The sequence below is a fragment of the Apus apus genome, chromosome 3, assembly GCF_020740795.1.
Source record: "Apus apus isolate bApuApu2 chromosome 3, bApuApu2.pri.cur, whole genome shotgun sequence".
Taxonomy (NCBI): domain Eukaryota; kingdom Metazoa; phylum Chordata; class Aves; order Apodiformes; family Apodidae; genus Apus; species Apus apus.
Genome location: NC_067284.1, coordinates 47,254,493 through 47,282,385, shown reverse-complemented (window position 1 = coordinate 47,282,385; position 27,893 = coordinate 47,254,493). Strand labels below are relative to the sequence as shown.

At 35.3% G+C, this 27,893-nt stretch overlaps 1 protein-coding gene across 7 annotated transcripts in view; it reads left to right on the top strand.

Annotated features, from left to right (window-relative positions):
• The window catches only part of USP34 (ubiquitin specific peptidase 34), a 135,401-nt gene that overhangs the window by 74,389 nt on the left and 33,119 nt on the right, over positions 1 to 27,893 (top strand). For 6 of the 7 annotated variants that reach the window (XM_051614582.1, XM_051614581.1, XM_051614585.1 and 3 more), the window contains 21 exons: positions 1,541 to 1,641; positions 2,964 to 3,173; positions 5,160 to 5,285; positions 6,066 to 6,188; positions 6,312 to 6,395; positions 6,715 to 6,801; positions 7,940 to 8,140; positions 9,493 to 9,575; positions 10,806 to 10,846; positions 12,755 to 12,879; positions 13,925 to 14,077; positions 15,204 to 15,308; positions 16,391 to 16,446; positions 16,545 to 16,665; positions 18,815 to 18,998; positions 23,947 to 24,110; positions 24,565 to 24,630; positions 26,041 to 26,187; positions 26,276 to 26,332; positions 26,443 to 26,520; positions 27,221 to 27,315. In XM_051614582.1, coding sequence (XP_051470542.1) covers positions 1,541 to 1,641; positions 2,964 to 3,173; positions 5,160 to 5,285; positions 6,066 to 6,188; positions 6,312 to 6,395; positions 6,715 to 6,801; positions 7,940 to 8,140; positions 9,493 to 9,575; positions 10,806 to 10,846; positions 12,755 to 12,879; positions 13,925 to 14,077; positions 15,204 to 15,308; positions 16,391 to 16,446; positions 16,545 to 16,665; positions 18,815 to 18,998; positions 23,947 to 24,110; positions 24,565 to 24,630; positions 26,041 to 26,187; positions 26,276 to 26,332; positions 26,443 to 26,520; positions 27,221 to 27,315 — 2,407 coding nt within the window. The remainder of the gene's footprint in view (positions 1 to 1,540; positions 1,642 to 2,963; positions 3,174 to 5,159; positions 5,286 to 6,065; positions 6,189 to 6,311; positions 6,396 to 6,714; positions 6,802 to 7,939; positions 8,141 to 9,492; positions 9,576 to 10,805; positions 10,847 to 12,754; positions 12,880 to 13,924; positions 14,078 to 15,203; positions 15,309 to 16,390; positions 16,447 to 16,544; positions 16,666 to 18,814; positions 18,999 to 23,946; positions 24,111 to 24,564; positions 24,631 to 26,040; positions 26,188 to 26,275; positions 26,333 to 26,442; positions 26,521 to 27,220; positions 27,316 to 27,893) is intronic. The other variant, XM_051614583.1, reaches the window with a different exon arrangement.

Below are 27,893 nucleotides of genomic sequence, written 5' to 3'. Positions count from 1 at the left end.
ATTCCAGTCAAGTGTAAGATTTTCATTACTCCTGCCACGGCTTTATAATTTATGATCATCCTGTAGCAAAAATGATTATTCTTCTTCTTTTGTTACTCTTAATTTCAAGTATCACCTTGCTCTTGAGGTGATCATTGCTTGCTTACAGAGTGATGAATGTGCATCCTGTTCTCTTTACTGATGTGTTTTTGAGCTAATGTTTCTAAATCCTACTTATGCCTACTATTATAGCATTCTTGTTAGTTAATGCTGTATAGAATGTTACTGTTTTCTGAATTATCTCTCAATGTTCTCTTTATTTCTCAATATGAGCCAGGAGTTAGCATGTAATGCATATTATCTGAAAAAATTCCAACACCACTGACCATTACTATATATGTTACATGAACCTGACTTAGTTTTCATGTCCTAATTTAACAACTTTTGAAAAACTGTTTTAATGAGACATGCTGTCAGTAAACCAGAGTCTTTATATTACCTTCTTTTTGAAATCCTTTTCCAGCCACTCATCAGAAGCTGTTTTAATGAAGAAGCTATCTTGTTTCCCACCAAGTAGAGTCACACAAAAAAATTTGTTTGTTTTAGATGGGGTTTTAGAAACATGATTCAGAAAATTCAGAATTGGAGTTCCACAGCAGCTGCAGCTCAGTCATGTTACATATGCACAATGTCTTTTGTTTTGTAGAATGCCTGTGCTGATATCCATAATTTTGTACATTTTTTGTGGATTTTATTTTTTCTCTGTTTATTACACTAATTCATAGCATACCCTAACTGTGAGAAACTGGAGAACTATAACAACTGTATCTGTCAGTTCATAAACCCAGTGTCCTTTGCTAGGTTTAAAACCTGTATTAATGCCTCCAAGTGATTTGTCTTGTAATTGTTATCTGTGTTGGCTGGTATTTGTGAATTTTAATCCATGACAACTTATCTTTGTGCATTGGAATGGTTGGTTAGAACTGTTTGAGTGCTCTGAGCTATAAAGTCATTGTGCATTGTGATTCTTGATTACTGCTTGATTTTCTGTGCCAAATGAAATTAAATTCTTAGTCTTTGAGTTGTTTAGATTTCTTGTTCAATGTTGAGAATTCTTTGAAGGCTGTTCTCAGTTTTTCCTTCCTCAAGCATGTGACATCTTCAGTTCCAACTTGTATTTTAAGATTAATCATTGCTTCTTTGCTGACTTTATCACAGGTGTGTGATACAAAGGGGTTTTGCTGATGATCACAATAGTTTTCCATTATCCTTCTCTGGCATAGCGTAATTTACTACAAAATAAGGAAGGCGTGTTTTAATCTGTATTGTGAACACTTTTCATTACAGGACTGGGTGAACTGTTACTGAAGAGGTTATTTCTGAATACATGCAAGTAAATTTAAGTTAATGTAATAACCAGTTTTCATAAGGAAATTGCTTTAATGTTTTGTCTCATTGTAATTTCTACTGAAGGGTGTACTATTGAAAATAAGTCATATCACTTTCATTAGAAAATGAAACTATGATTCCAGAAATTTACTGAAACATGTTTTTATCCTAGGTGGTCTCATGGGACCTGTGAGAATGATTTCATCTGGGCATGAACTGACAACCGATTACGATGAAAAAACACTTCATGAATTAGGTTTTAAGGATATGCAGGTACTACCAACATATAGATAGCAGTCACTGGAAAAGATTGGTATATTGCTTTTGTCTTGTGCAGCTGATATATGTAGTGGTGGTAGTGGAAGATGCACTTTTATTTGGGAGTATCCTATAGTTTTCTGAAACTACTTCTTTCATGCTGTCCAGTATGTGCCTCTTGTAAGCTCAAACTAATGCTTTTGGTCCTTGCTGCTGTCAGTCTTTAATTAATATTTTAAAAGCCTAATTCTAGTTATGTTAGCAGATGTGAAAATCAAGGAATAAAATTTTTTAAATCAGGTTTTTTCATTCATCAAGGAAAACAAGACCAGTGAAAAAAGAATCAAATGTCCCCATTTTGTGTGAATTGTTGAACACACACTGATTCCATAGTAGTGGTGACTCTCCATTTACAGGTTAAACCATTTTTTAATGCTCACCTGTAATTTTTTTTTTCAATTTGGAGTTCTTGTTAGAGTGGTCTACTCATAAGTTTGCTGAAGTCAACAGAATGGAATAGCCTGACTTGATTTGTGTAAGTGTGAATATCATCAGGACTGTTTTAGGAAGGTGGGATTATAGCAAGACTTACCAGCAGATCATTGCATATGTCCTTTCTATCTAAAGGAAAACTGAACTCACACTGTACACCTTTGGGATCTCATAGTATCCTTTTAGAAAGATTATTTCTGGATGATAGGCTTGCATGCACAGTTGCTGTCTGTTAGTAATTGTAGCAGTTAGTCCACCTTGACTCTTGCAGTTCCAAATAGGATGATCTGTTGGACTCTGTCTTTGGTTGTTTGTTAGGTTTTTTTGGCTAAATGAATTGGGTTAGTTCAAAAGCATAACCAGTTTTAATATATTTTTTTATTTATTATTATAATAAATTATTTTACAAAATTGAACTGTGGTGCAATCAGATGAATCCTTTTGTTTGCAGAACTTGAAGTAGCAGTAGCATTCAGTCTGATTGGCTGGGTTTGATCAATATGTGGAGGTGATAACTAGTCAGCAGGAAAGGTTCACTTGAGAATGGCTTTCCACAACGTGGTTATGCCAGCCACACTGCTATTTGTTTTGCTGCACCCTCGCTAGCGTTCTTCTGGTCCTTGGAACCAGTTGTGTATGCAACTGCAATGTAAATGCCTTCAGTGAAAGCAAAACCAAGCTTTGATTATGCAGTTGCTCGAAATGCTGCTCGATAAAGACTTGACAACAAAGATATTGATCCATCTTTAAGCTCCTAATTCTGATCTGTTTTAAAACATTCCATGGTTTTAGCATATGAATTTTTAAACTTGTCTCTCTCCTCCTTGTCATTTCTTTGTTTCTAGATGGTGTTTGTATCCTTGGGTGCACCAAGGAGAGAACGTAAAGGTGAAGGTGTTCAGCTTCCAGCATCCTGCCTACCTCCTCCTCAGAAAGACAACATTCCAATGCTATTACTCCTGCAAGAACCTCATCTTACTACCCTTTTTGATTTGTTAGAGATGCTTGCCTCTTTTAAGCCTCCTTCTGGAGAAGTAGCTATGGAAGATAGTGAGGTACAGTAATTTTATTAGAATAATTACATTTAAGTCTTATTTAATTGGATCTATTTTTGCCATGTAGCTTGTTTCTTTTGTACTCTGTGCAGTTGCTAGATACGTTTATTGTCTGTATATTCACATTTCACATGTGGTATAATCAGCCTAACCTCGGTACCAGGAAGGATAATGGAAAGGCTCATCTTGAGCGAATTCACACGGCAAGTGCAGGGCAGTCAGGAGATCAGGGCCAGCCAGCATGGGTTTATGAAAGGAAGATCTTGCTTGACCAACCTCATCTCTTTCTATGATCATGTGACCCACCTGTTGGATGAGGGGGGGCGCTATGGATGTTGTCTGCCTGGACTTTTGCAAGACCTTTGACACCATCTCCCACAGCATTCTCCTGGAGAAGCTGGTGAATCGTGGCATAGACAAGTGTACTCTTCACTGGGCTGTATGGCTGGGCCCAGAGAGTTGTGGTAAATGAGGTCACTAGTGATGTCCCCTCAGGGCTCGGTTTTGGCGCCAGTCTTCCTCAATATCTTTTTAAATGCTCTGGATGAGGGAGTTGATCTGGAAGGCTCTGCAGAGGAACCTGGACAGGCTGGATCGATGTGCCAAAGCCAGTTGTATGAGGTTTAATAAGGCCAAATGCCAGGTCCTGTGTTTTGGTCACAAGAACCCCAGGCAACGCTACAGGCTTGGGGAAGAGTGGCTGGAAAGCTGCTCAGAGGAAAAGGACCTGGAGGTGCTGGTTGACAGCCAGATGAATATGAGAAAAGCAGTGTGCCCAGGTGGCCAAGAAAGCCAGTAGCCTCCTGGCCTTCATCAGGAATAGTGTGGCCAGCAGGAATAGGGAGGTGATTCTGCCCCTGTACCTCATCCTTGGTGAGGCCACACCTGGAGTACTGTGTCCAGTTCTGGGCCTCTCACTGTAAGAAGGACATTGATGTGCTGGAGTGTGTCCAGAGAAGAGCTACCAAGCTGGTGAAGGGTGTAGAGAATAAGTCATACGAGGAGTAGCTGAGGGAACTAGGGATGTTTAGTTTGGAGGAGGCTGAGGGGAGACCTCATCGCCCCTACAACTACCTGAAAGGAGCTTGCAGGGAGATGGGAGTTGGCCTCTTCTCCCAAGTGAGTAGTGACAGGGCCAGAGGAAATGGCCTGAAGTTGTGGCAGGAAAGGTTCAGATTGGAGCAGGCTGCCCAGGGAGGTGGCTGAGTCACCATCCTTGGAGATATTCAAGGAACACGTAGATTTGGTACTTCAGGACGTGCTTTAGTGGCCGAGGTTGTGGGGGGAGGTTTTGTGGATATTATTTGGTGGAGTGTGTGTGGTGTTTGTGTGGGTTTTTTGTTTTGTTTTTTTTTTGGTAGTGTGGTGTGTGTGTTTTTATGTTTGTTGGGTTTTGTTTTGTTTGTTGATTTGTATGTTTGTTTTATGATGGTTGGACTCGGTGATCTCAGAGGTCCTTTCCAAGCGTGACTATTCTGTGATTCTGTGATTATAATGATTTTTCCCATTTTCTTAACTTCATTGTTCTGATGTATTTTTAATGTTCTATATATAGTAGAAGCTATGAAAAACTAATTCTTAGAAGAGAATATTGGGTATTTGAATAGGTGCGGTGATTAATATTGTGAATTGGCTCGAAGAAAAGTTTTTAAAGGTTTTATTGCAAAAACTCAAGTTTTGTCATATATGCCATCATTAGCTTGTGGGAAATTAAATAACCACTAGTATAGTCAAATGTGTAGTCTATTTTAAAATTTTATTTACACTTGAATATTTCAAAATACATGATGATCTGTAAGTATAGCAGAATTTAGAACTTAGTTTTTCACAGGATCAGTGAGACTTCAACTATCATGTTCTATTTATAAATTTACAGTAGATAGGAAATAGCTTCTCAATTAAGAATAAATACATTTTTTTATTTTAAATCTTAGCAAGGTTATTTTCACAATTCACAGTAAGAATGATTGTTATATGGTTTGTTAGAGTGCAAGATGTGAAGAACTCCATCTGCATGCAGAAAACTTATCCAGACGTGTGTGGGAACTGTTAATGCTTCTGCCAACGTGCCCTAATATGTTGCAAGCATTCCAGAATATTTCAGATGAGCAGGTAAACAAAGAGTGCTTGTTTTACATGTTTATCTTTACTGACATGGATGTTTAATTTCCCAATGTTTTAGTTGCATTTTCTCCAAATAGGAATGTGGAATAGTATGTGAAGAATGCAAATCCAGGAGTAAACATAACAAACCTAATAATTCTTGTGAAATTAAACTGAACAGATGTCAGTTCCGTTCCTGAAGTTTGCTTTTATGATTTTTTTTTATTATTATTTCATAATTGAAAACAATAGTCAATACTAATTGTCACAGTCCTGTGGTTTGAATTGAAACAGCAGTGTGTTCATCTGCAGCCTTGCTTTATCATTGTGACTGTTGTGATAGCACTCCTTTTGTACTCTTCTATAATTCCTTAACATAGGTATTTACTTAGTTTTTTCCTTGCCCTGTAGATGAAAATTTTGCCTCTTTTAAAGTTGTTGAAATTACGTATTAACAGATATTATGGTTCTTTATGGACACATGCATTGAAGTTTTGCCAGAAGTTAACATTTAGAATATAACATTTGGCTTCATCTTCTTGAAATATGTCTGTACTTGAATAATGTCAGACATTTACTCAAATTTCATTGTTGAATTCACATTATTCAAATTGTTAACTGTATATAGAAATCTACTTGAAATTGTCTAATTTCAAATGACAGATGAAATTAAAAAACAAATAATTTCTTCATGTCACTTGAAAAATCCCTCTGCTTGCATTGATTTAGATAGATCAGCATTGCATATAATTCTGTTAATTGTTTTTTTGTCTTTTTTTGTTTTTTAAGGGCAATGATGGCTTTAGCTGGAAGGATCTTCTACGAATAAAAAGTGCCCATAAACTTTTGTATGCCCTAGAAATTATTGAAGCTTTAGGAAAGCCAAACAGAAGAATAAGACGTGAATCTACGGTAACAAAATTTCTTGTACAAAACGCTTTTTTCTCTTTGAACCAAAATATATATTGATGAATTATTTTGTAGTATTTGGATTCTTTAACTTTTTACAATGAATTGTTCTTGTTTTATTTTTAGGGAAGTTATAGTGACCTTTACCCAGACTCTGATGATTCAAGTGAAGATCAAATAGAAAATAGTAAAAACACATGGAGCTGCAAGGTTTGATTTTCCTGCAGTATTCTATACCTAATAGAATTTTTCAAAAAACATAGAAAATTAAAACCCATTAAAAAGTTATCTTAGAGTTTTTTATCCTAAATTTAGGTGAAATATTTTAATTTTTTTCTGTGTTATTTGGCCTGTAATTTTTTCCCAGTTGTGTACAAATATTTATTTTGGTTTTTTGTAAAATATTCAGCAGAATAGATTATCAGATTTTAAAAAAAATTATTTCTAAAACTTACACTAGTGTCTTGTTGAGCTTAGTGATATGTCTGTATTTGCTTTTTCTCACATCGATTCCATAATATACTTACAGTTTGTTGCTGCTGGAGGGCTCCAACAGTTACTAGAAATTTTCAATTCTGGAATCTTAGAGCCAAAAGAACAGGAATCATGGACTGTGGTAGGTGCTTATTCACCCTTTTTCTCCAGAATGACATAGGTCTCATTTGTAAAGACCTCCATTACTTTTAGCCTTTGTTATAGTTACTTTCTCTGTAGTAAGTAAAAAAAATGAATTCTATAATTGAAACCACCAGAGTTAACCTGTTTAATTAGAGTTAATTGTTCTCTTTTATTTTGAATTCTATGGCATTTGATTAAAATAATTAAAATATCTCTGAGTCATATGTACATCAGAAGTAAATGAGCAATCGTACACATGTATGTATAAAACTGATGACACTAACTGAAATGTTAAGAAGACAGATATACTTTTTATTAGAAATTTGGTATTTTTAACTGATTTTGATGTATTTGTTCTAAAATAATTTCAATATTAGAAACAAATTTTCATTGTTTCTCTTTGATATATAAACAGAAGTTGGTATGATAGCTTTTATTGGTCTGTCCGAAAAGCATGCATATCACTGCAGAAATAGTAACAGGTTTTGCAACTAAGTACCCCAGTGCAGAGTCCTGACTTATACAGGATCTTGTACACTTGCACGTATGGGTACTGGATAGCTGACCTACTTCATGTATTGCTGGGACATGCTGCTCTATTTTTGGTTAATTTTATTCTCATAATGCGCCTTGTGCTGGTGGGGCTGAGCAGGTACTATGTTTGGCCACACAGCTGAGAGCCAAGATCTGAAGATCTTGATCCCAGGGCGTTACTAAATGGGTCAGTGGTTTTCAACTAACATGAGATGCTACAATATGAAATGGTATTTTTGAAGTAGTATCTATTGTCTCTGCATGGTTAAATATATTCAACTCAAAAGCACTTCTGCATACCATACCCTGTGGTAGAGTTGAATGTAATGCAGGAAAGGGTCTTGCTTGTAGAGCTTAACTCCTCTGTATCATTTCATGCACTCAATAGTACATAATGCAAATGTCCTTATTATAAGTAGTAACTTTTTTTTAAGTAACCTTCCTCTTTATTGCATATTCTGAGGTTTTGCCAGTTAGAATTCTAGCTGTTTATCCTTTTTACTCTACTTAAGCTTTGAATTTCCAATTCCATAACAAGCATGGAACTCTTAGTAAAATAAAATCCCTGAAAAAGGAAGATTTCATTTTCCTCTTGTTTACAGTGGCAGCTAGACTGTCTCGCTTGCTTGCTGAAGCTGATATGCCAGTTTGCAGTTGATCCTTCAGATTTGGATTTAGCTTACCATGATGTGTTTGCCTGGTCTGGTGTAGCAGAGAGCCACAGAAAAAGAACATGGCCAGGCAAATCAAGGAAGACTGCAAGTGACCATGCCAAGGGCCTTCATATACCTCGTTTAACAGAGGTAAGATATAAACAGTGTGTCCCTTTTGTGAACTGTGGAAAAATTACTCCTTTGATGTGTGAAGCCTTTATTTTGGTAATAAAATAATTAGTGAAAAAGCTACTCATATTAATGTATATCTTACATGTTACTCTCCTCTTTATAAGTATTTCAGTTGCTTTAAAGCTGACAGTTTTGAAAGTTGGAACCAAAAGTTTTTAGGTGATTGGTGAGCACGTGAATAGGAAATCCTCTACTGCTTTTTTTATAATAACTTGTTGCATAGGCTCTCCCTGTCCTCACTGAATCCATTTTAGATTTATTTAGTAAACACTAAAATAACTTGGTTAGGATAGAATATCTAGCTGTCCATCCATTGGATGGACATCCATTAGGAAAGGCTATCTGAATGAGTATATGCTAAATGTACCTAGGCCTGTAAACCTTCCTATGAAATTTCTGCATGCTAATTTCCTAATGTATACCAAGCTTGATATCTAATCAATATTATTTTGGCATAAGAGATAAGTTTCCAGGTAAATCGTGTGCTCTTGGGCACAGGATCAGCTATGATTGCTGAAAAGTGTAGATCTGAGCTGTGGGCTGGAGCCAGACTTCTCATTTGTCATTGTTATACATTGAAAGACCTTAACTAGTCTATAAGTATTAGGTATTTTTGACAAAACAGATCCCTAAATTGCCAGAGCTACAATGATACAGAGAAATTATCAAATGTATTAATTTTTTTAAGTGGCTGTGTGTAAATGCTGCTACCAGTTTCTATAACTGGTTTGAAATTTTTAATTGTCAATTGATGAATATTTTTTATTGCAGAGGATTTGCTATTTAAGTATTTTTAAGGACTTTGTTCAGACTTTGATTTAAAAAATTTTGCATAAGCTGTCAGGTCCTCTAAAAATGAATAAGTGAATATATAGTCAATAAAATGTGTTGATCACAAGAGACAGGTGAATTTTACATATCCAGTCTCATCCTCAACCCTGTCTCCTCAAGACTGTGATTTTTAAAAGGAAGTGAATAGTCTATGCTTTAAAAAAAAATACTGTTTTTTTACTAAATGGATGGATTAAATTGTTGAGTTTTCTATCCAGTTAAATTGTCTTTCTTAGAGAAATAGAATGAAATTTTAGCACCTAGACTTAGTGAAACACAGGATTTTAGATCTGCTTTAATAAAAAAGCAATGGAAGCTTTAACTATGGAGTTGCTATGACTTGTCTTTTGCTCCCTCTGCACAGGTGGGTTTGTTTTAGATTCACACAGTGTGTATAATTTAAAAACAGATCAAAAAGCTTGTTGTTATATTAACTGTTTTTGTTTTTTTTTTTTTTCTTTTGACTTCAATTTTTAAAGGTGTTTCTTGTACTTGTCCAGGGAACCAGTTTGATTCAGCGACTTATGTCAGTTGCTTATACATATGACAACTTGGCACCTAGGTACAATATCTTTTTATTTTTGTAATAAAGCTAATCAAGTGTGCACATTTTCTTCACTGCTTTTAGTAAAGTAAATAGCTCTTCTAGTTCAAGTCCTCATTAACACCCGTGTCAGAAATATAAGTCACTGGCATTAGACTTGCTTTTCTTAGTCGCCTCTTCTGGTAGTTATCCTACCCTTATAGGAGGAGTGAGAGAGAGAAGAGTGGCAAGAACCTTTAATGGGCAGGGTGTAAGACATGGAGAAATAACGTATACACAGTATGCAGTCATAAATTCTCATGTCAAAACTATTTCTTAGTGATGTCTGTAGGAACTGGCATTCTCAATTTCAAGGCAATGTAAATGAAATTAAAATAAATTAATTTTTAAGCTGCTTAGTCATCTACCGGTTCTGACTTACCTTTCCCATCCTAATAGCATTAGTTTATTACGGCTGAAATTACCCTTACTGTTTTAGTGTGTGCATCTGCTGAAGGTAAAGTTTTACCTTCAGAAGCAGGCTATTAAGAGTTTTTTTATTCTTTTTGTCTTTTGTTCTAAGAAAAGCAATTCTGTGTAAGACTATCCTGACAGAGTCAGGCTAATGGTGGAGAGGTCAGGGGTTTTTGCTGCATTTGATGTTGTAGAATTACTTGATTTCAAGTAAGAGATAGTGTGTTTTACTAAATTTTTCAAAGATTCCTAAAGACATTAACAGCATTTCCAGCCAAATCTGCAAGTGTGCCTACGTTCAACTTCTAGTTGAGTTGCAGGATAATTTTAAACATATACAGTATGTTTTTGGTGTCATCACCTTTTATAGCAAGTTATAAAAATGTACATAAATGAATACAAACATAGAAAAACTGTCTCAAGTTTTCAAATGTTTGTTAGAAGTTCTGTTTTTAATGAAGAATACTAGCTTTCTTCTGGATAGGTCAGTTCTTAGTTCCATTTTATGTCTTCTCTTTTTTTGGATAAATAAAGGGGTTGTGGGTATTTTTTCTTGACTTCCTATCTCGTAGTCAGTAAAGCTTTAAGGGGATGACTTGAAGATTTTAATAGTTTTATTGTTGTTGCTAATTTTGAATACTGCAATAAGTTAATTCTTTTAAGATTAAAATTTTAGTTTTCTTAGTGAGTACTTAAGATTAGCTGTGTTGTTACTTCTGTGTACTTGTATTTCTAAGTGCTAATCTGTTACCTTCTGTGATAAAGTTCAAATGGCTTTATCTTCTTCTTGTTCAGGGTGTTGAAAGCACAGTCTGATCACAGATCAAGACATGAAGGTTAGTGCTCCAAAGTAACCATGTCATGAATTAATAGTAATGAAAACATATTGACGATAACAACTTAGGTGTTTGATTTGTTCCACCAATAGAATGCTATAAAATTGTGTTCCTTGGTAATGTTAGGGCCGTTACAATCCAGGTGGGAAAACACAGAGAGGCTCTCCTTCTCTAGAAATTGTTTTATATTAGTTGAAATTTTGTTCTGTAGCAGCCTTCATCTCCAGAAGATCTGGATTTGGTAGGAAAACCAGCTGCGTTCTTACCTTCCAAAGACCACCATATATCACACCATAACAAAGTCACTAACAGTCACCTTTATTCTGATTTACAGAAATCATTCTGGGCCCAGAATTCCTTGGATCTCCCCTGTCTATCCCTCTTGTGGAGGTTTCTTTAAAAAGGTTTAAATGACCTGTGTCAAATTAAGTCTGTATCAAAGTCATTGTCAAAAGTACAGCACAGGCATTCATAAAATAGGTATCCCCTCCTAGGCGTACATGCTACCTTCACAGAATCACTGAATGGTTTGGGTTGGAAGGGACCTTAAAAGATCATCTGGATCCAGCCCCATTGCATTGGCAGGAACACCTCCCATTAGACCAGGTTGTTCAGAGCCCCATTCAGGCTGGCCTTGAACACTTCCTAGGCAACCTGTTCCAGTGTTTCACCACCCTCATAATGAAGAATTTCCTCCTAATGTTTAAGGGAAAGGAGGGGAAAGCAAGGGCAAGGAAGGTCAGTGAGGGGAGAGAAGGGGAAAGGGGGCAAGAAAAGGGAAAGGAGGGGAAACATGGGCTCAATTACACCTGTTTCACAGGTGCAGAAGGAAAGATGACTGAAGGGACCTGAGCAGTGCCATCAGGTAGCAGGAGTAGGAAAAGGGACACAAGCAGCAACATCTGTCTCTTTGGTTTCTCAACAAGCAACACTAATGTTGGACAGGGGTAACATGCTGAGAGACAACTTTTGCAGAAACATCTTCTCCTACAGCCACCTTCTGCGTTTTGGAGAGGTGTCTTCATGTGCATTTAAGCAATTCAAGAGGAGCTTTGAGGAAACTAGTTCTTTGGATGTAAAAAATGGAATGCATTATATTTGCTAAGCTAGCTGATCTCCATACAAACTTCTACATTGTTATGTAGAAATTATAGTATACTTAAAATCTTAATTGAGAGCCTTGCAAACTGTTACAGCACTGCTCCAAGTCCAGCAAGGAAGAAACATGCCTGAATGACATATCTGAGATCATAAAATAGGTAGAGTGTATTTCAGTGACTTGTGGAAAAGAAAAATCTAAATCCTCGAAACTGTCATAAGCACACCCCTAATTTTATAAGGCAATGCTTTTGATGCAAAGATACCAAAGAGCTGAAGGCAGTAAGTCTGGAAACCCTCCCCCGATTTTTGAAATATGTTTAAGTGCCTGAAATCTATACAAAACTGAAAACTCAAAAGGATTCCTGTTTAACCTTTGGATATTGATGTCTGTGCGCTTGAATTCTCAGTAAATGCAAGGTGATACATAGTATCACCAACTGAAGTATGACTTTTACCTGATAAGAAGAAAGGAACAGGTTATAATAGTCCAGGGAAATGTTAATGTTTAGACATTGTGCAAGCCATTAGCAAAGTACTGGCTCACTGCAAGAGATGCAGGAAAGGATTGTGACCCAGCTCAGTAACACTTAGAGCAATCTAATTCAGTAGTACAATAGTTAGTATTTAGTAAGCATACTGGTAAAATTTTGAGTTGAGCTAGTACTTAATATGCTAGTAAGGATTTAGTCTTGTATGTTAGTGTGACTGAACTAGATGTCATAGGTGCTAGAACCATGCAACTTTTCAATCTAAAAAGCATCTTCTGTTAGTTACAGTGTGATTTACTCTTGTCTCATTTTATTTCAGTCACTCATTATTCAATGTGGCTCTTGGTGAGTTGGGCTCACTGCTGTTCCTTGGTGAAATCCAGTCTGGCGGACAGTGATTATCTGCAAGATTGGCTAAAGAAACTTACCCTTCTTATTCCAGAGGTATGTTGAAGGACAGCTTATTGCATTACTAATTAGTGCATAATATGGAGCAAGATTAACTTTGGTTTCAGGCTACCATTAAATTCAAAACATGTCGTTTCCTGCTACAAGTAGGCAGGATCTGACTAAACTACTTACAGTCCTGTTGAAGAAGTAATAATTTTAAGTTAAAATACCATGTAAGATGGCACATTTGTGGTTGATTGCAAAACGGTTAATAAACTCTCATCTTTGTTCTTTGCTTCTGTTTGAAGGCAATTTTTTCATTGTAATTTGTTGAAATTTCTGGGTGTTGCCCTCTAATGTGGTATTAGTCTACATATACTTCGCCCATGATTCTTTTCAGCTCTGCTTTTAATCATAAAATGGAGTGAATGAGAGTTGATACAAAAATATTTGTCATTACCCAATCTATGCTTAGCTTTAAGTGATTTTTTTTCCTTATGTGAGGGAAGTTTGAAAATTGCATAAAGATATATGCATAGTAGAAAGTTTTTGTATTTACTAGTGATTGCTTAAAGGTGGAGTATGGACATGATGTGGTGAAGATTATCTTTTGCTTTATTAATCAAGCACAGAAAAAGCTTTCATGCTGGCTCCATTTAAAAACCCTGGAAAAGAAAGAGTGCAAAGTTCCAAAGCTGGATTAGAGATAGTATGTGGATATTTTTCTTAAGAAAAGAAAAAAAGAAAGAAGGAAATATTTCTTCTAGTGAAATTAAAAAAATAACCATGTAGTTAGCAATGAGTAAGTGTAAGTTTCAGCATGACATAGATTTCCCTAATTTGCCCAGATGTGATATTTTCTGTTTCACTAACTGCCTGTAATCTTTACTGTAGGAATATGTAACTGAGGGGACAGGGGGTACAGACAAATCAGCTTTTTTGTTAGAATGGTATCTTTTGCATTTTCCTGTAAGTAGTTTAAATATTTGATAGTTGTTCTGAGAGGAACTTACTACATACATATGAAAGAAAAGTCAACGAAAGAAAAAATCTTCCAAATAATGTGTGTAATCATTTAATTGTTTTGTTTTTCATAAAGACTGCTGTTCGCCATGAGTCTTGCAATGGTTTGTACAAGTTATCTCTCTCTGGTCTGGATGGGGGAGACTCAATTAATCGATCCTTTCTGCTGCTGGCTGCATCAACATTATTAAAATTTCTCCCTGATGCTCAAGCTTTGAAACCGATCCGGGTAAGCATTAAAGAAAGATCTATTTTAAACTTACTTTTTTAATATAAAAAGGAAAAATGATAGCACATTATCATTATGTCTGACATACTGTTTCTGATACACTGAGATACTAAGTTTTAAGGTTGAGATGTTTTCAGAAGCTTCACAAAAGCAGTTAAAGCTGAGATACTATAGTAATTTAGAGCTTGCCTGTGCTCGGAGAAATGCAGAATAGTGTTTGGGAAGTGCTCTTGCTCTGGAATTTTAGTGTCCACATAGCACACTGTTAGAATATAAGAGCTGTGTTTTCAGTATATGCCTCAGATTCCCTTTTAAATGTAGGTAAGTTCTTAAATAAAGCAGTAAAATTTTTTATATGTTTATAGGTACCCTTCATTGTTGTGGCTGAATGTTATTGTTCCTCAGTAAATTGCTGTTGCTTTTCTGTTGGAGTATTATTGTCCTCACAGCTCTATTAGATAGAAAAGATTGTGTGGATGCTGTTAAAGCTACTTCAGGAGTTCTCACTGTTAATGTATGCAGGTTAAAGGAGATGGTTTGAACTAACCAGGATGATTTTACTTAAAGTCAGTTAGGGTTTGAAGACCTATAAGTGCATCTCAGGAGGTTGTGCTGCTTTCAGCTGGTGTAGCTAAATCTGAAGGAGAGCACTTGTGTGGCAGTGAAGTATAAATCTGGACTTTAGGTCTGTCAAGCAGTTATTCTTGTGACCCTGTGTGGCATCTCAGGTGACAGTGGTTCATTCAGTGTAAGTTTCCTTTTGTTTTAAACTCTCTTGATATTAAAAATAAAAACTACCTTTATATTATTTGACTAATTTTCAGAAAAGTTTAAAATTGCAGTTGTACTAATTCATGATGAATTCAGCCAAATTTCTCATGTTTTGTCTCTTCTAATACTGATAATCTTGCCATTTGCAAAGTATCTGACAGATCATTTTGACAGTCTTTCATGAAATAAATGTTTCAGTGTTAGCACATTAAAATACATTGGCCTTGTATTTGACTTAAATAGGGGCTTGTAGAAAGTGATACTCATGTAACATTTACTTGGTTTACCACATATTTATAAACGAACAGTTACTTTGTTTGATGTACTTCAGAACAAAAGCAATTTCTTTTCACAGATAGAGGATTATGAAGAGGAAACAGTGCTGCGACCAGGTTGTAAGGAATATTTTTGGCTGCTGTGCAAACTGATTGATAACATACATGTCAAAGATGCAAGTCAGGTAGGCTTTGCTTTGCATTCAAATGAATGTTTGCTTTTCTAAATGTCATTATTCGGACCACTTTTGCTTCAGTATGAGACGTTTTTACTTAAGATACAGTGAACAGGTGTGAACAGCTCTTGGATCTTTACCATCTCCCGGCTTTCCCAACTTCCTGCTGTGTATTTAGTAGCTCTTGACCAAAGGAACTGTGTCAGATGCTGAACGTTTAGAGTCAAGAAGGGGGAATGGGTGTAATACACAAGGAAGGTGGACTTAGGTGAAAGTAACAGACACTGGGAATACAGTAGACATTGTACATACAGAATACAGGCGTTGTTATTCTCTGTGAGAGTCACTGGTGATAATTTCAATGCCATCTAAGGGGAACGTAATCAAGTATTTGGCTAAAGCCGAAAGGAAAAAAACCAGCCACTTAGCACAGGTTAGAAAACCTATTCACAACTTTTGAAACATCTCTGAAGTTTTAAAGTAACCTTTTGGGCAAAATCTGCAACTGCTTGTGCTGGCTGGTGGCCCCATATAAATCTCTATTTCTTTTGGAAAGAATATAAAACCTTAATTCTAGTTTCTCCAAAATGGAGAAGTTTTGTCGTCTCCTAACTCCACGTGTTCCCAATAGAAACAAAGATTTTGCTCCCCTGCCCCTCGTTCCTCTGCTCAGTTGATCCCTTAGATAGGGTACAGTTCTGCTTACTTTTGTATGGTGCTCAAGAAAGAAATGCTAATGGAACTTCTCAACCTGACAACAAATTGTATGTTTTTGTGAGAAAAAACAATTAAACATTTCTCTTTAAAATACTACTATTCCATTTTTTTCGGTATGGTAGATAGAGTATGTTTGTGGGATCTGGAACTGAAATAATAGATGTTACTTGATGTGAACTGTACAGCGCTGATTTAAAAAAAAATGTTGCAAGCATATTTAAAATATTTGTTTTAATTGTCCCTTTTTTTCTGCATGCAATAACAAAATTCCATCCAAAAGCATAACCTTAGTTTCAGAGTAGGCTTATAAATTGTAATTCATGGAGTACATAATTATTTTCCATTTCCATTCCGTTTTCTGTATTTTTAATCAGACCACGCTGCTCGATTTAGATGCACTAGCGAGACACCTTGCTGACTGCATTCGGAGGTAAGGTTTGCTAACAGTAAATTCACTTGTAAGTTGCATTATATTCATTGTTAGTGGGACAGAGTTTTAATTTTTTTTTGTACAATGTGTATATATAGCAGAGAAATCCTAGACCATCAAGATGGTAATATAGAAGATGATGGACTTACAGGACTACTTCGTCTTGCAACAAGTGTTATTAAGCACAAACCACCCTTTAAATTTTCTCGTGAAGGCCAGGTAAGAAAAGGACACTGAAAGTCTGCCAAGAAATAAAAATTGTCAGCTCTTCTTGCTGTACTTTCTTTATTTCACCTTTTTTTCTGCTATTTTGATTTCAGGGCTCAATATGTTAGTTTTTCATGTTTCTAGCCTTATGATGATGGACAAAAACACATATATCATTCCTTTACTAAAAGCAGCACATACAGTGCCTTCCTTTTCTAACTGTATTTAATTTCATAGTAGAATTCTTGCATCCTAGAAATGTTATTTATTTTCATTTATTTTAATATTTTTAGTACTGATCAGCATTAACTGGTTTAAAAATTATTAGCAACAGCTGTTTTTTGCCTTATCCTGGGACAGCTGAAATACATTTCAACAAGATCGGTTTTTTGCATTTATCCTCTGTGCAAAATTGTCTGTAGAGTTCTTTGTCTTCCCTGCTCCGATATGTCAGAATTCTATCAGCACAAATACAAGACTGAGAGTGTTAATCAGAAAAAGATAGATCCAGATCCCTGAAGTTCCTGTTTTTCTAGTTGGGGACACCTTAAGGTGGATGGTATTTTAAAACACCTGGTTGAAAAAACCTGCAGCCCAGCACTAAGCTACAGCTGAAAGCAGTCTGAAACTCCAGTGAATAGATTCAGTTGGTCTGCTGGACAGGCTGTAATATCTGCACCTGACATGTATGGTTAGTAATGGAAAGGAATCAGAAAAAAAACAGGTATCTATTTAGTTTTAATTTTCTGCATTTTCCAAAGTGGAGAAATCTGGAATAACTTTAACTATATTGGCCAGGAGATGACCTCTCCACATTATTCAGCTATAAACGTAAGACCCTCGTTATAAGATTTTATATTAAGACTGCACACTGGTGTAAGGTTTTTTTATTATGATTTTGCTGTGTACTTTGCAGAAGGCCATTTAAGAATTAGTTAGATTTACAGCAAAGCCTGCCTTTTAACATTAAAAGGATTTTTAACTGAATATACATGAATGGGGAAATTGAGAAAGAATAATTTTTTAATTACAGCATAGAAAATGTAGAATCAAGTCTAACGGCTGGATTAGTGGCCTGAGCTCTAAAAATGGGGGAAGAATTCTGTCCCTAAAAGAAATTTAAGGAGACATTTTGGGGGAAAAAAAGCAATCAAAATTCTGCAGAGGTAGAGGATTTCTTTTCTGGTTATGTAGAGAACTAAAGTGACACACTACTAATATGATATCATTATTAAATACAATTTGTTAGGATTGCAGGCATTTTACAGAAGCAGAGAATTGTAGGCTATGGATCATGTTATCAGCCCTAGACATAAAGTATGCACATGAATTACTGGAAATTTGTTGAAATACTGCTTTATAAATTCTGCTAGATTTCTTCTTTCACGGTCTGTTATGTTCACTTTGTGGCTGAAAGGTGGAGGAAAGCCTTTTCACCTTTCTGCACTTCTTTGAAGGTGCTGTAGTTGTGGAAGAGTCTGTTTTTACAGACCTATACAGATCTTTGTTGTTGTTGTTATCATTTTAATATTTTACTTTTGGTTTAATGCTATTGAATTAAAATGGCTACATAAAAAGAAGGTACTGAATTTTGACAGATCTGTCTAGGTTTTCCAGTGTATTAATCTGGGATGGTAAAGATAAATAACTGTGTAATACGTATTTATCATCCAAAGGCAGTCTGACTTGGTACAGCTATGCTTTGTGCCTTTTATAATTCAGTTAATACTCCAAACATGAAACAATGCAAAAATATACACACTACACAATTTAATGTGTGTTAATTAATTAGTGATTCATAAAACTCAAAAGAGTGATTAAGGTTATGTGCTGTCTTTCACTAGGAGAAACTAATCTTAAAGTTATTAAAAATACATCTGTGTTGTTTGTCAAAGTACATTATCAATCATGAATCGAGCATAATTTGTCTCTCAGTGGACATGTTTCTCTTTAGGCTATAATATGGTTCAAGTGCTCTTTACGTAATATAAAGTAAGTTGTTGAAATTAATCATTCAGATCTTTTATATAAGTCAGAAAGTCATGTAAACGGTAGAGGTTTAGAAAGTCTATAGAAGTTTCTAGAAGATTGTTAGTACGTGACTTTTGTCCGTTAGCAATGCATTCAACCTGCAAAATAAGCTGATTGAACTGTATTACAGGAGTTTCTGAGAGACATCTTCAATCTTCTGTTTTTGCTGCCAAGTTTGAAAGATAGACAACAGCCAAAATGCAAGTCACATTCTTCAAGGGCTGCTGCTTATGACTTGTTGGTAGAAATGGTCAAGGGATCCGTGGAAAACTACAGGTTGCTTCATAACTGGGTGATGGCACAACATATGCAATGTAAGAACTTGTATTTATATATAGCTTTTGAGTATTTTGCAGAAAACTAGTCCATTTGCATTTCTGTTTGCTTTAGTTTTGTTTTGAATTTTCAAATTTATAAAATTTAGTAAAGAAAATGGGAGTCTACTTGTAATATGGACTCCCATTCTGAAGATTGTGTTCATAGTGGGATGGCAGGCCACCATTGTGAACAGCATTGAATCATGGAGTTTCTGTTTCCTCCTGAAATGTATCAGATGTGTCTGCAATTAGTGACTTCCCAAAAATAATGACCTGTTAAGAACATGTAGGTAAAAACAGAGAAATGTGAAGGTGAGGCAGAATTTTTAGACTTAAACTGCATGGTCCCACTTTGCAGAAGTAGTAATGAAGTAAGACGTTGCTACAAGCACTGCTCTTAAAATTCCTCTTTGTAGCTCTACTGCATATCCAGCATCACTTCACAGTAGTGTTCCAGAGCAGATATGGGCATCTTTTGCTTACCTAGCAAATGAGTGGATTTAATCCCATGTATAATTTTCAGATTATTTCTTTTTAAATATGGGTTATTTAAAGTATATGGTGCTGTTAAATGGCACCAAGTACAGATAACATTGTTAGAGTGGATTTTACATGTTTCATTGACTTGCTCTGGGTTTCAATTTCTGTCTTCCCTTTCTGACATAAAGAAACATGGTATGTTTCCATGTAAACCAAAGTTTGTAAAGCCCTCTGAGGTACTGTAGATACATTGGCTATTAACAGCACTGTCTTGTTTTCAGAGTCTCTAATATCTTTGTAGTTGACTTCAGTTGGTACCCAGATGTCTGCATACAGTGCTAATAAAATTTTGTTATGCCTCTTGGCTTTCATGCTTCCTGTGTTTTGGAAACTGAATTCCTATGTATAATATGTAAATTACCAAAATTTGAAGTTAGTTAATAATTTATCTCTGGTTTGCAAATTCTCATTATGCATTTTTAGGTTGATAGATTTCCTTTCACATGCCCGGTTTAAATTCCTGTAACCTGAGGATCTGTAATTTATTACAATCTATGCAATTGATTTCATGCCTTAAGAGTCAGGAAGCAAAAGAGAAATCTGATCATAATGTTTTATGTTCTGGCCTTCTAAAAAGCCTCCAAAGTCTCCTGTGTTCAGGGAAAACATTATGAAGAATATGTTTTATGAAAATATTGGATATTTCTGTTTGCTGTCAGTACATCTGCTGCTGCTGAGGTGGTCTGTATCTCTCCAGGTGCAATCATTCATTTTTTACAGTTAGTATTTTTCTCACTCCAAATCCCAGTAATTCCTAGGTGCTGAAGTTTTCTGTAACATTTACCACAGTTGTTACTTTCTTCTGAATACTCTTCTCTAGACTGTTAGTTCCTTCTTCAGTTCTTCAGAGCCATTTGGTCTGTGCTCCTGCACCATGTTCAGTGGATCTCAGTTTCATGAATGTTAATTTTATTGCTACTGGCAGAGTGCCACTCTCTGATGTGCAACTGACACAAGACTCATACCTCATTTCTTTAAAGTCTTGTTATTCCATGGTTTGATCCAAAGTGTCTTAAAACTGGATTTTTCAACTTTGCATATCTCTCTAGTCTTAGTCTTGAAAAATCTTGATCTTAGTCCTTTTTCTCCATTCTTCTTGGGAGAAACATTAAGGAAGATACTCTAAATTTCCATCCTCTCTTGGGTTTTAATGTTTTTGTTTTGTGGTTCATTGGGGAAATTTTTGATCCTGTGGCTTGTGCAGTTGTTGTCCTCTAGTCTTCAGCAATTGCTGTCCCTGCTATTCTACTGTTTTTTTCTCACACTCCTAACTGATTGAAGCCAGAATGCTCTTAAGAGATTACTTTGATTTCATACAGCAAAATGAAGTAAAATTTTCAAAAAGAAAACATCTTATTAAAGGATATCTAGTATCTTGGGACCAAAAAAAAAAGTAAGGTTGTAATTAAAAATATTACTAAGAGAGTATTCTGGTAGTCATTAAAATGTACAACTGTATACTGTTCTTCAGACTTACGATACTATGAGTAATGCAAAGTAGTTGTCAGGTTTTAATTGCAGCAGCATTTTTCTTTTAACATTTTCAACTAATGTAGCTCCCTTCATTGATGGATGGAAGAAGGGAATGACTTGAATGCTTTTTTCTGATTCGCAGATACAGTGTTTTTAACTGAAGACATAGGGATGCCTTGATGAATTTTCAGCAAATGATACCCTAGGAGATGAACTGCTAATTAGCTAATGTCTGCTGGCTTCTTGCTTTTGTCAACAGGAAAGGATAACAATTAATGCAGACTCTGATCTTACTGAAGAGGGGATTTAGATATTTTCTGTTCATAAAATTTTTTGAAGTGTTTTGGAGTTCTGCTTTCTTTAAAGACCAAGACTAATAAAACCATTCAATTCAAAGGAGAGAAACAAGACCAGCTGCTTTGCTCTCCAGGAAGTTAAAGGTTGTGTCTGATGCTATGCTTGAATCAGAAGGTGGAATTACAGAGAAATGCACAGTCATTTAATGAGGAGGAAATTCAGTTTTATTTATTATGTGAATATTGCAAGTTTGGTTACAAGTTTCCCTATCTATTCCTGAGAAAAGGCTGATTTCTATGACAGTGAGGAATATAAAGAAGATAGACATGAATGAGGCTCAAATTTACCTTTCTAGGTAAGATCTCTATGGAAGAAGGAAGGCTTTTATTATCAAAACTTAGGCAGTTCTTTAAAAATCCCAGGGCGGAGGAGAAAACAAGATCTTCCTGAGAAATCCCTTGTCAAATTTCCAAAAGCCCTTTGTCAGATTGAAATAGGAGGAAGGGTACCCCCAACTATTCTCATGAAGTATAAAGAAGTAATCTGATTTCTTTGTAATTACAACTTGATGACCTGTAAGCAGAGTAATAGATGCTGAATCCTTACATCAGAAAGGGTGAATTAAGGTGTTGCAATTTAAGGACTTCAGTAAAGGGAGAGATTTTTATGTTCTTCTGCCATGCTAATTACTTTCTTGAGGAGGTTAAATGTGGTGGAGAGCTTTGTTTCAACTGGCTGATCAGCACAATGTAGCCAGGTAACATGAGGTCATGCTACTGAGATCTGTTGAAACAGGAGAATTAAGTCTTTTTTTCCCCTATTTGAAGCTGCAGGGCTAATAGTTGTTTTGATGGCAATGCCAAAAAGAAGATTACAACTATTATTTGTTGTGCAATGGAATATCCTGTGGGTCTGGTCTCTCAAGATGTGAGGATCTGTTCAGAGGATGTCAGATAGTTTCCTGAATTTATAGCTGGTAGTATGAAGTGAGAAGACTCTTTAATGAGTCTTTAATCTTTGACAAAATAATTAAGAATTTAAAATTTAAATCTTGCACCCAGGTAGCTTTTGTGAATTATAAAATAAATCCAGACTACTTTTTTTTGCTTTTATACTATGTATCTGAACATTTACTTAATAGAAGTGCTGAATTATCTGTAGGACACTGCCTTTTTTGGGAATGACAACCTTGGGGATGAATAGCAAAGCTAGATGCATTGCAAGTTTTTGTGTGGAACTTCTTGCATAACAAGGAAGATAAACTGCATTGAGTTTCTTTGGACACTGGATTAGTTCCTCAGTAATTTAGTGCTTGTGCCATCCAGTTGCTTCTGCAGCTCAAATGAATAATTCCCCATTCTGAAGCAGTACTAATCACTTACAAATGGTTTGTCTAGTCTGGCTACTGTCTTCCCAGACTGGCAGATGAGGAGGACATTCCCATTCTTCCCATTTCTTGGCAGCCATATCAGAACCAGGCTTATTAAGAAGAGTGTGTCAGACTTGCCTAACTGGTCTCTTGCCATGCTGCGTAAGAAATAGGTTGCTACATCTGGTATGAAATATAGAGGAATAGAAAACTTACAGGAAAATGAAATGTCTTTTCAGTCTTACTCTCTAGGGCAATTCAATTCTTGCTTACCCTTATTTTTCTTGTAAATTGCAGATTCCTCTGGTATATATGGCTTTGAAGTGCAATAAAACCCATTCTTCTTATAAAAACTGTTCCCATATTTATTCAAGCTTGTGTATAACCAAGCACTTAATTTCACTGCACTTTTGTGTCTTATGTCTGATAAGCACCTATCCATCTGTTGTACAGGTCAGAAAGTTCTTTTGCCTGGCATCCATTACACTAGATGTCATTCTGAATCCAGCTTCTCTTCTGAAAAGAAAGATCTCACATCTTGTGTGGTTATCTCTGATACCAAATCTATGTTTTGTTACGTGAAGGGAAGCTCCCTAACTTGAGTCTGTGGGTGCAGAGACCGCTTTGCTTTCTTTCAATGTGACACGGGTGCAAGGGAATGGGGAGTAGAAGTAACAAGAAATTTTTTTTGTTGGGGGGAATGACTGGTGTTCCTTTGAGAGCTTTTAAGTGTTGTACCTTATCAGTTTTAAGTATGCTGTCAGTGGTTTAGGCAGTCCAAGTGTTGTGAGAGAGCTGTGGTTGACTAGTATTATAAAACCCCTTTTTTATGGATAAAGAAATGTGTATCAGCCAATGTTTAGAATTTAGGGATACTTTCCCTGACTGAAAACATTATGTGGTCTTACCAAGCTTTAGTTTAAAGGTAGACACTGGCAGACCATTATTACATGTAAAACCACCACTAGAATGAGTGTAAGAGATGATGCTTGCCATGAGTAAAGCTTTGTAGAGCACAGCAAATTGCAGCCCAAAGTAGTGTGGGATCTAGAAAGGCTCGCTGCTGTATCAAGTGATTTTCCTGAGATACCTATAGTGCATTTTCTTACAGAGCAGGTACAGTCTGGCTCATGTCTGTAAATGTAGAATGCATAATCGAGATGCATTTTATTAAAGTAAACCTAACACTTTTAGTTGTATTTATGTCTCATTAAATTGTACTTTGAATTTATTTTTTTCTCCATGTGTGATTCATATTTGTTCCAGCTTCCCATGCACCTTACAAGTGGGATTATTGGCCACATGATGATGTTCGTGCTGAATGTAGATTTGTGGGTCTAACTAATCTTGGAGCAACATGTTACTTGGCATCCACTATTCAGCAACTATACATGATACCAGAGGCCAGACAAGCAATCTTTACTGCAAAGGTATGTTTGGGATCTTATGCTCCTTGTGTGGATTTTCATAGAAGTTTAAATTTAGAATCTGTGCAAATGGTGATAAAGTATAGGCTTACTTTTTAAGACTTTTTTTGTGATAAAGAATTATCTCTTCAGGACTTCAGTATGCTTTTTGTTCAGTTCAGTACTTTTCCTGGTATCAGTACTTTTGTAGTACCTTCCCAAAAGCTGTGGTAAATTTTTAGAAAATAGAATTACATTTTTACTTAGTTTTAATGTTGACATGCCAAAAAATGAGTAGGTAGTGCTTATATATGTGTAAAATAGTGTGCTGTGTATTCTTGTGCATAATCGATTTTCTTAATTGTCTATAATAAAGGGGTTATTTTTTTTATTTTAAAGGATGATTCATTTTTTTATGGGCTGTTTTTGAAAAGTTAAAAACAAAAATATAAAGTGTTCTTTTATTAATTTCTTTTAGTATTCAGAAGATATGAAACACAAGACCACTCTGCTAGAGCTCCAGAAGATGTTTACATACTTAATGGTAGGTACAAAAGGCGATATTTTATAAAGTATCCTATTTTCCTAAAGAAAAGAAAAAACAAGAACAAATGTAGTTACCATTCTATACGTAAATTCTTCGCAACTTAAGTCCATTGTATCTAAGTTTTAAGTGTCTTATTTTAAATAGTTTTTACCCACTTCAAAACTCTTACTTAGCAAATCAGTTAAGCGAACATTGGCATGAGGGTTTTCATGAAGAGGTAGTGTAAATCCAAATCTAAGATAAAGTTTAATATTGGGCACCAACTATAATGGGCAAACATTAGCTTTCAAGCATTAGTGATTGTCTGCTGTGTTCTTAAAAAAAACGTGTGTGAAGTGAATATATGGCAAAATCAGGCTCAGCTGCCACAGTCTGAGTATATTTTATTGATTTAAGTCTTTGACCCCCAGCACATTAATGCTCAGGTATGAAAAGTATGAAAACCGAGTCTGCTTTTTAGTTACAGTCATGGAGTAGCTGGGTATCAGGCTGTGCCCTGTATGGACACCCTGTGTTAAAATCACTGAAATAATGAAAAAAACTGAGGAGAGCTGAGTGTTTTTGTTCTTGGCACTGGCTTTTGTGAAATATTCATAAGAAATATTCATTTCAAAGACAAATGGAGGAAAGGAATTTAGGCATGTAGTGCCTGCCATAAATCACAGAAGAACATTCATCTAGGTATTTACATAAGCGCAAAATAATATAGGAACATAAAATCATATTAAGATTTATCATTGTTAAAATCTTGAAGAAACACTTTATTCCAAAAAAAAAGTAATATGTACAGGAAGCGTTGTCTTGCTTCACATCCTTAAAAGAAAATGGTATGTATGTAATTGTTTAGAAAAAGAGAGTTTCTTCTGCTGGTAAATAAGTTCTGCATTCCCAGTGTGCAAGACAGTGGAATAGGGGATGTATTCTAAATAACTGCTTTATACTGCTAATTATTTTATCTGACTGAACATACACACTTGAGGACAGTTCTATCCCACAGAGAAGTCAGAATTAGAGTTAACACTTGTCGAGATTTAAGTCAGTAATGTCCAGAAATATATAAATACAGGCTGATGGCTCCTGATACTGTATTTTGTATCTGAAGATGTGTCACAACTTCAGCCAAGTTCTGTCATTTGGATGATTAGCTTTCTTAAATATTATCTGATAATATTTCACAGATTATATTTTAATAATATAATAATGACAATAAGTTAGTTAAAAACTTCTTTATATTTCATCAAAATCATTTAAGCACAAAAACAAGTTGATTGTCTGATGGGCATATGGAGATAATGTATGTAAAAGTGTGTTTTAAAATAGCTATTTGTATATATATGTTCAATGTATCTAAACTTCAAAATGTGAGGATTTGTGTTGACTTGTTTTGCTTAATTTTTTTACCTAAAGGAAAGTGAATGTAAGGCATACAATCCAAGGCCTTTCTGTAAAACCTATACCATGGATAAGCAGCCACTGAATACTGGAGAGCAGAAAGATATGACTGAATTCTTCACTGACCTAATAACAAAAATAGAAGAAATGTCTCCAGAACTGGTGAGTTATTAAGAGGGAGCAAAAGAGAGCCTGAAAATGTATGGATTTGCTCAAATTTTCTTGACAGAATTTATTAATTAATTCACAGAAAAATACAGTGAAAAGTCTGTTCGGAGGTGTTATCACAAACAATGTTGTTTCTTTGGTAAGTATTGTTTCCCTATCTGTATCTTTTTAAGTTTTGGGGTGTTTTGTTTTTTTTAACTTCTGAAAACAGGTATTTCACTGGTTTTCTCTTTCATTGCTGTGACTTAGGACTGTGAACATGTAAGTCAGACTGCTGAAGAGTTCTACACAGTAAGATGCCAGGTTGCCGATATGAAGAATATTTATGTAAGTAATGCCAGGCTTTGTGTACCAGAGATCCCAGTTATAAATGGGTGCAGTCAAGTGTAAGAGACTTTGTCATACACTGTTGAATATGTTGATGCTTTCTGTATTTAAACTCTAGTTTTGGGGTATTTCTAGGCTGATATTACATGGTAATTTGAATTGTTTCATCTTTTCAATGTGACATGCTATCAGCTGGTGCCATTTGGAACTGACTAAAGACCGTGTCACAGTAATCACTATTTACTTCCTTCTGAGTTTTAAAAGCATTGTGGCCATTTTTCATATAAGAGAACTGTAAATGTCAAAAGATTCTATGTATACATATAATATTGCTTATTGAGTTAATTTAAAACTTACTAAAAAATTATTTTAGGCTTTTGAGTTTTTTAAGCAACTGTTAATCCCCACATTTGGAATTTAATTTAAATATCTAATTTTTCGAGACAGCTTGGAATACTGAGTACTAGTTTTCTCGGTTCCTTAATTTTGTGTTTGGTTTTTCCATAACAATGTCAAACTCTAGTTGCATGCTCTTTTTGCAAACTGTTTGGTGCCTTTGCCCACCTTTACAGAAAAGTTAATTAACTCACTGCAAGATAGAGAAAGAGAGAAAGGTTTGTAAAGCACGCCATGTAAGCACAAGGTATATATATCTAAGATAAACATAAGTTCCTTTCTGTTTGTTTGTTATTATATGTAGGAATCTCTCGATGAAGTAACTATTAAAGATACCTTGGAAGGTGACAACATGTATACGTGTTCTCATTGCGGAAAGAAAGTGCGGGCTGAAAAAAGGTATGATTAAGAATAAACAACTTCAAGATTCATTTTAGTAAATTACTAAAATTACTGTGTGAATCAGAGTAATCCTTCAGATTAAACAGGGCTGTGGTTTCATACAATTTGCTACTGTGCGAGCCTATGAGGATGCAGTCCCTGTGCAAATGAGCACATTACTAAGAAATCAAATTAAGTGTCTTAGAAAAAGATCACTAAGACAGAAGGATGTTCATGACCTTTTTCAAATGTAAATAGAAATACATTTTTAGTTAGTACCTGTTGAAATCTGTAATTTTTCACATTTTCAAGAGCAAATTCTTTCATAGAATTTCAGTATTTGTGTTACTCCTTATGCATGATAAATGCTCAGGTTTCATACATAGTCCCAAATTTCCTAATAAAAATTGGTAGTTTTAAAAATGTTTCCATGTTTTTAAAAGTCTTCTAACCACAAGAAAACAAAATACAAGTTTTGTATTGTCTTTTTATTGCAACTAACAACATTTTATTTTTAGAGATTAAAAACCTCATATCTATTTTTGTAGCTACTATAGGTGACATGAGAGTAACCTACTTGAAAACCATTAACGTGA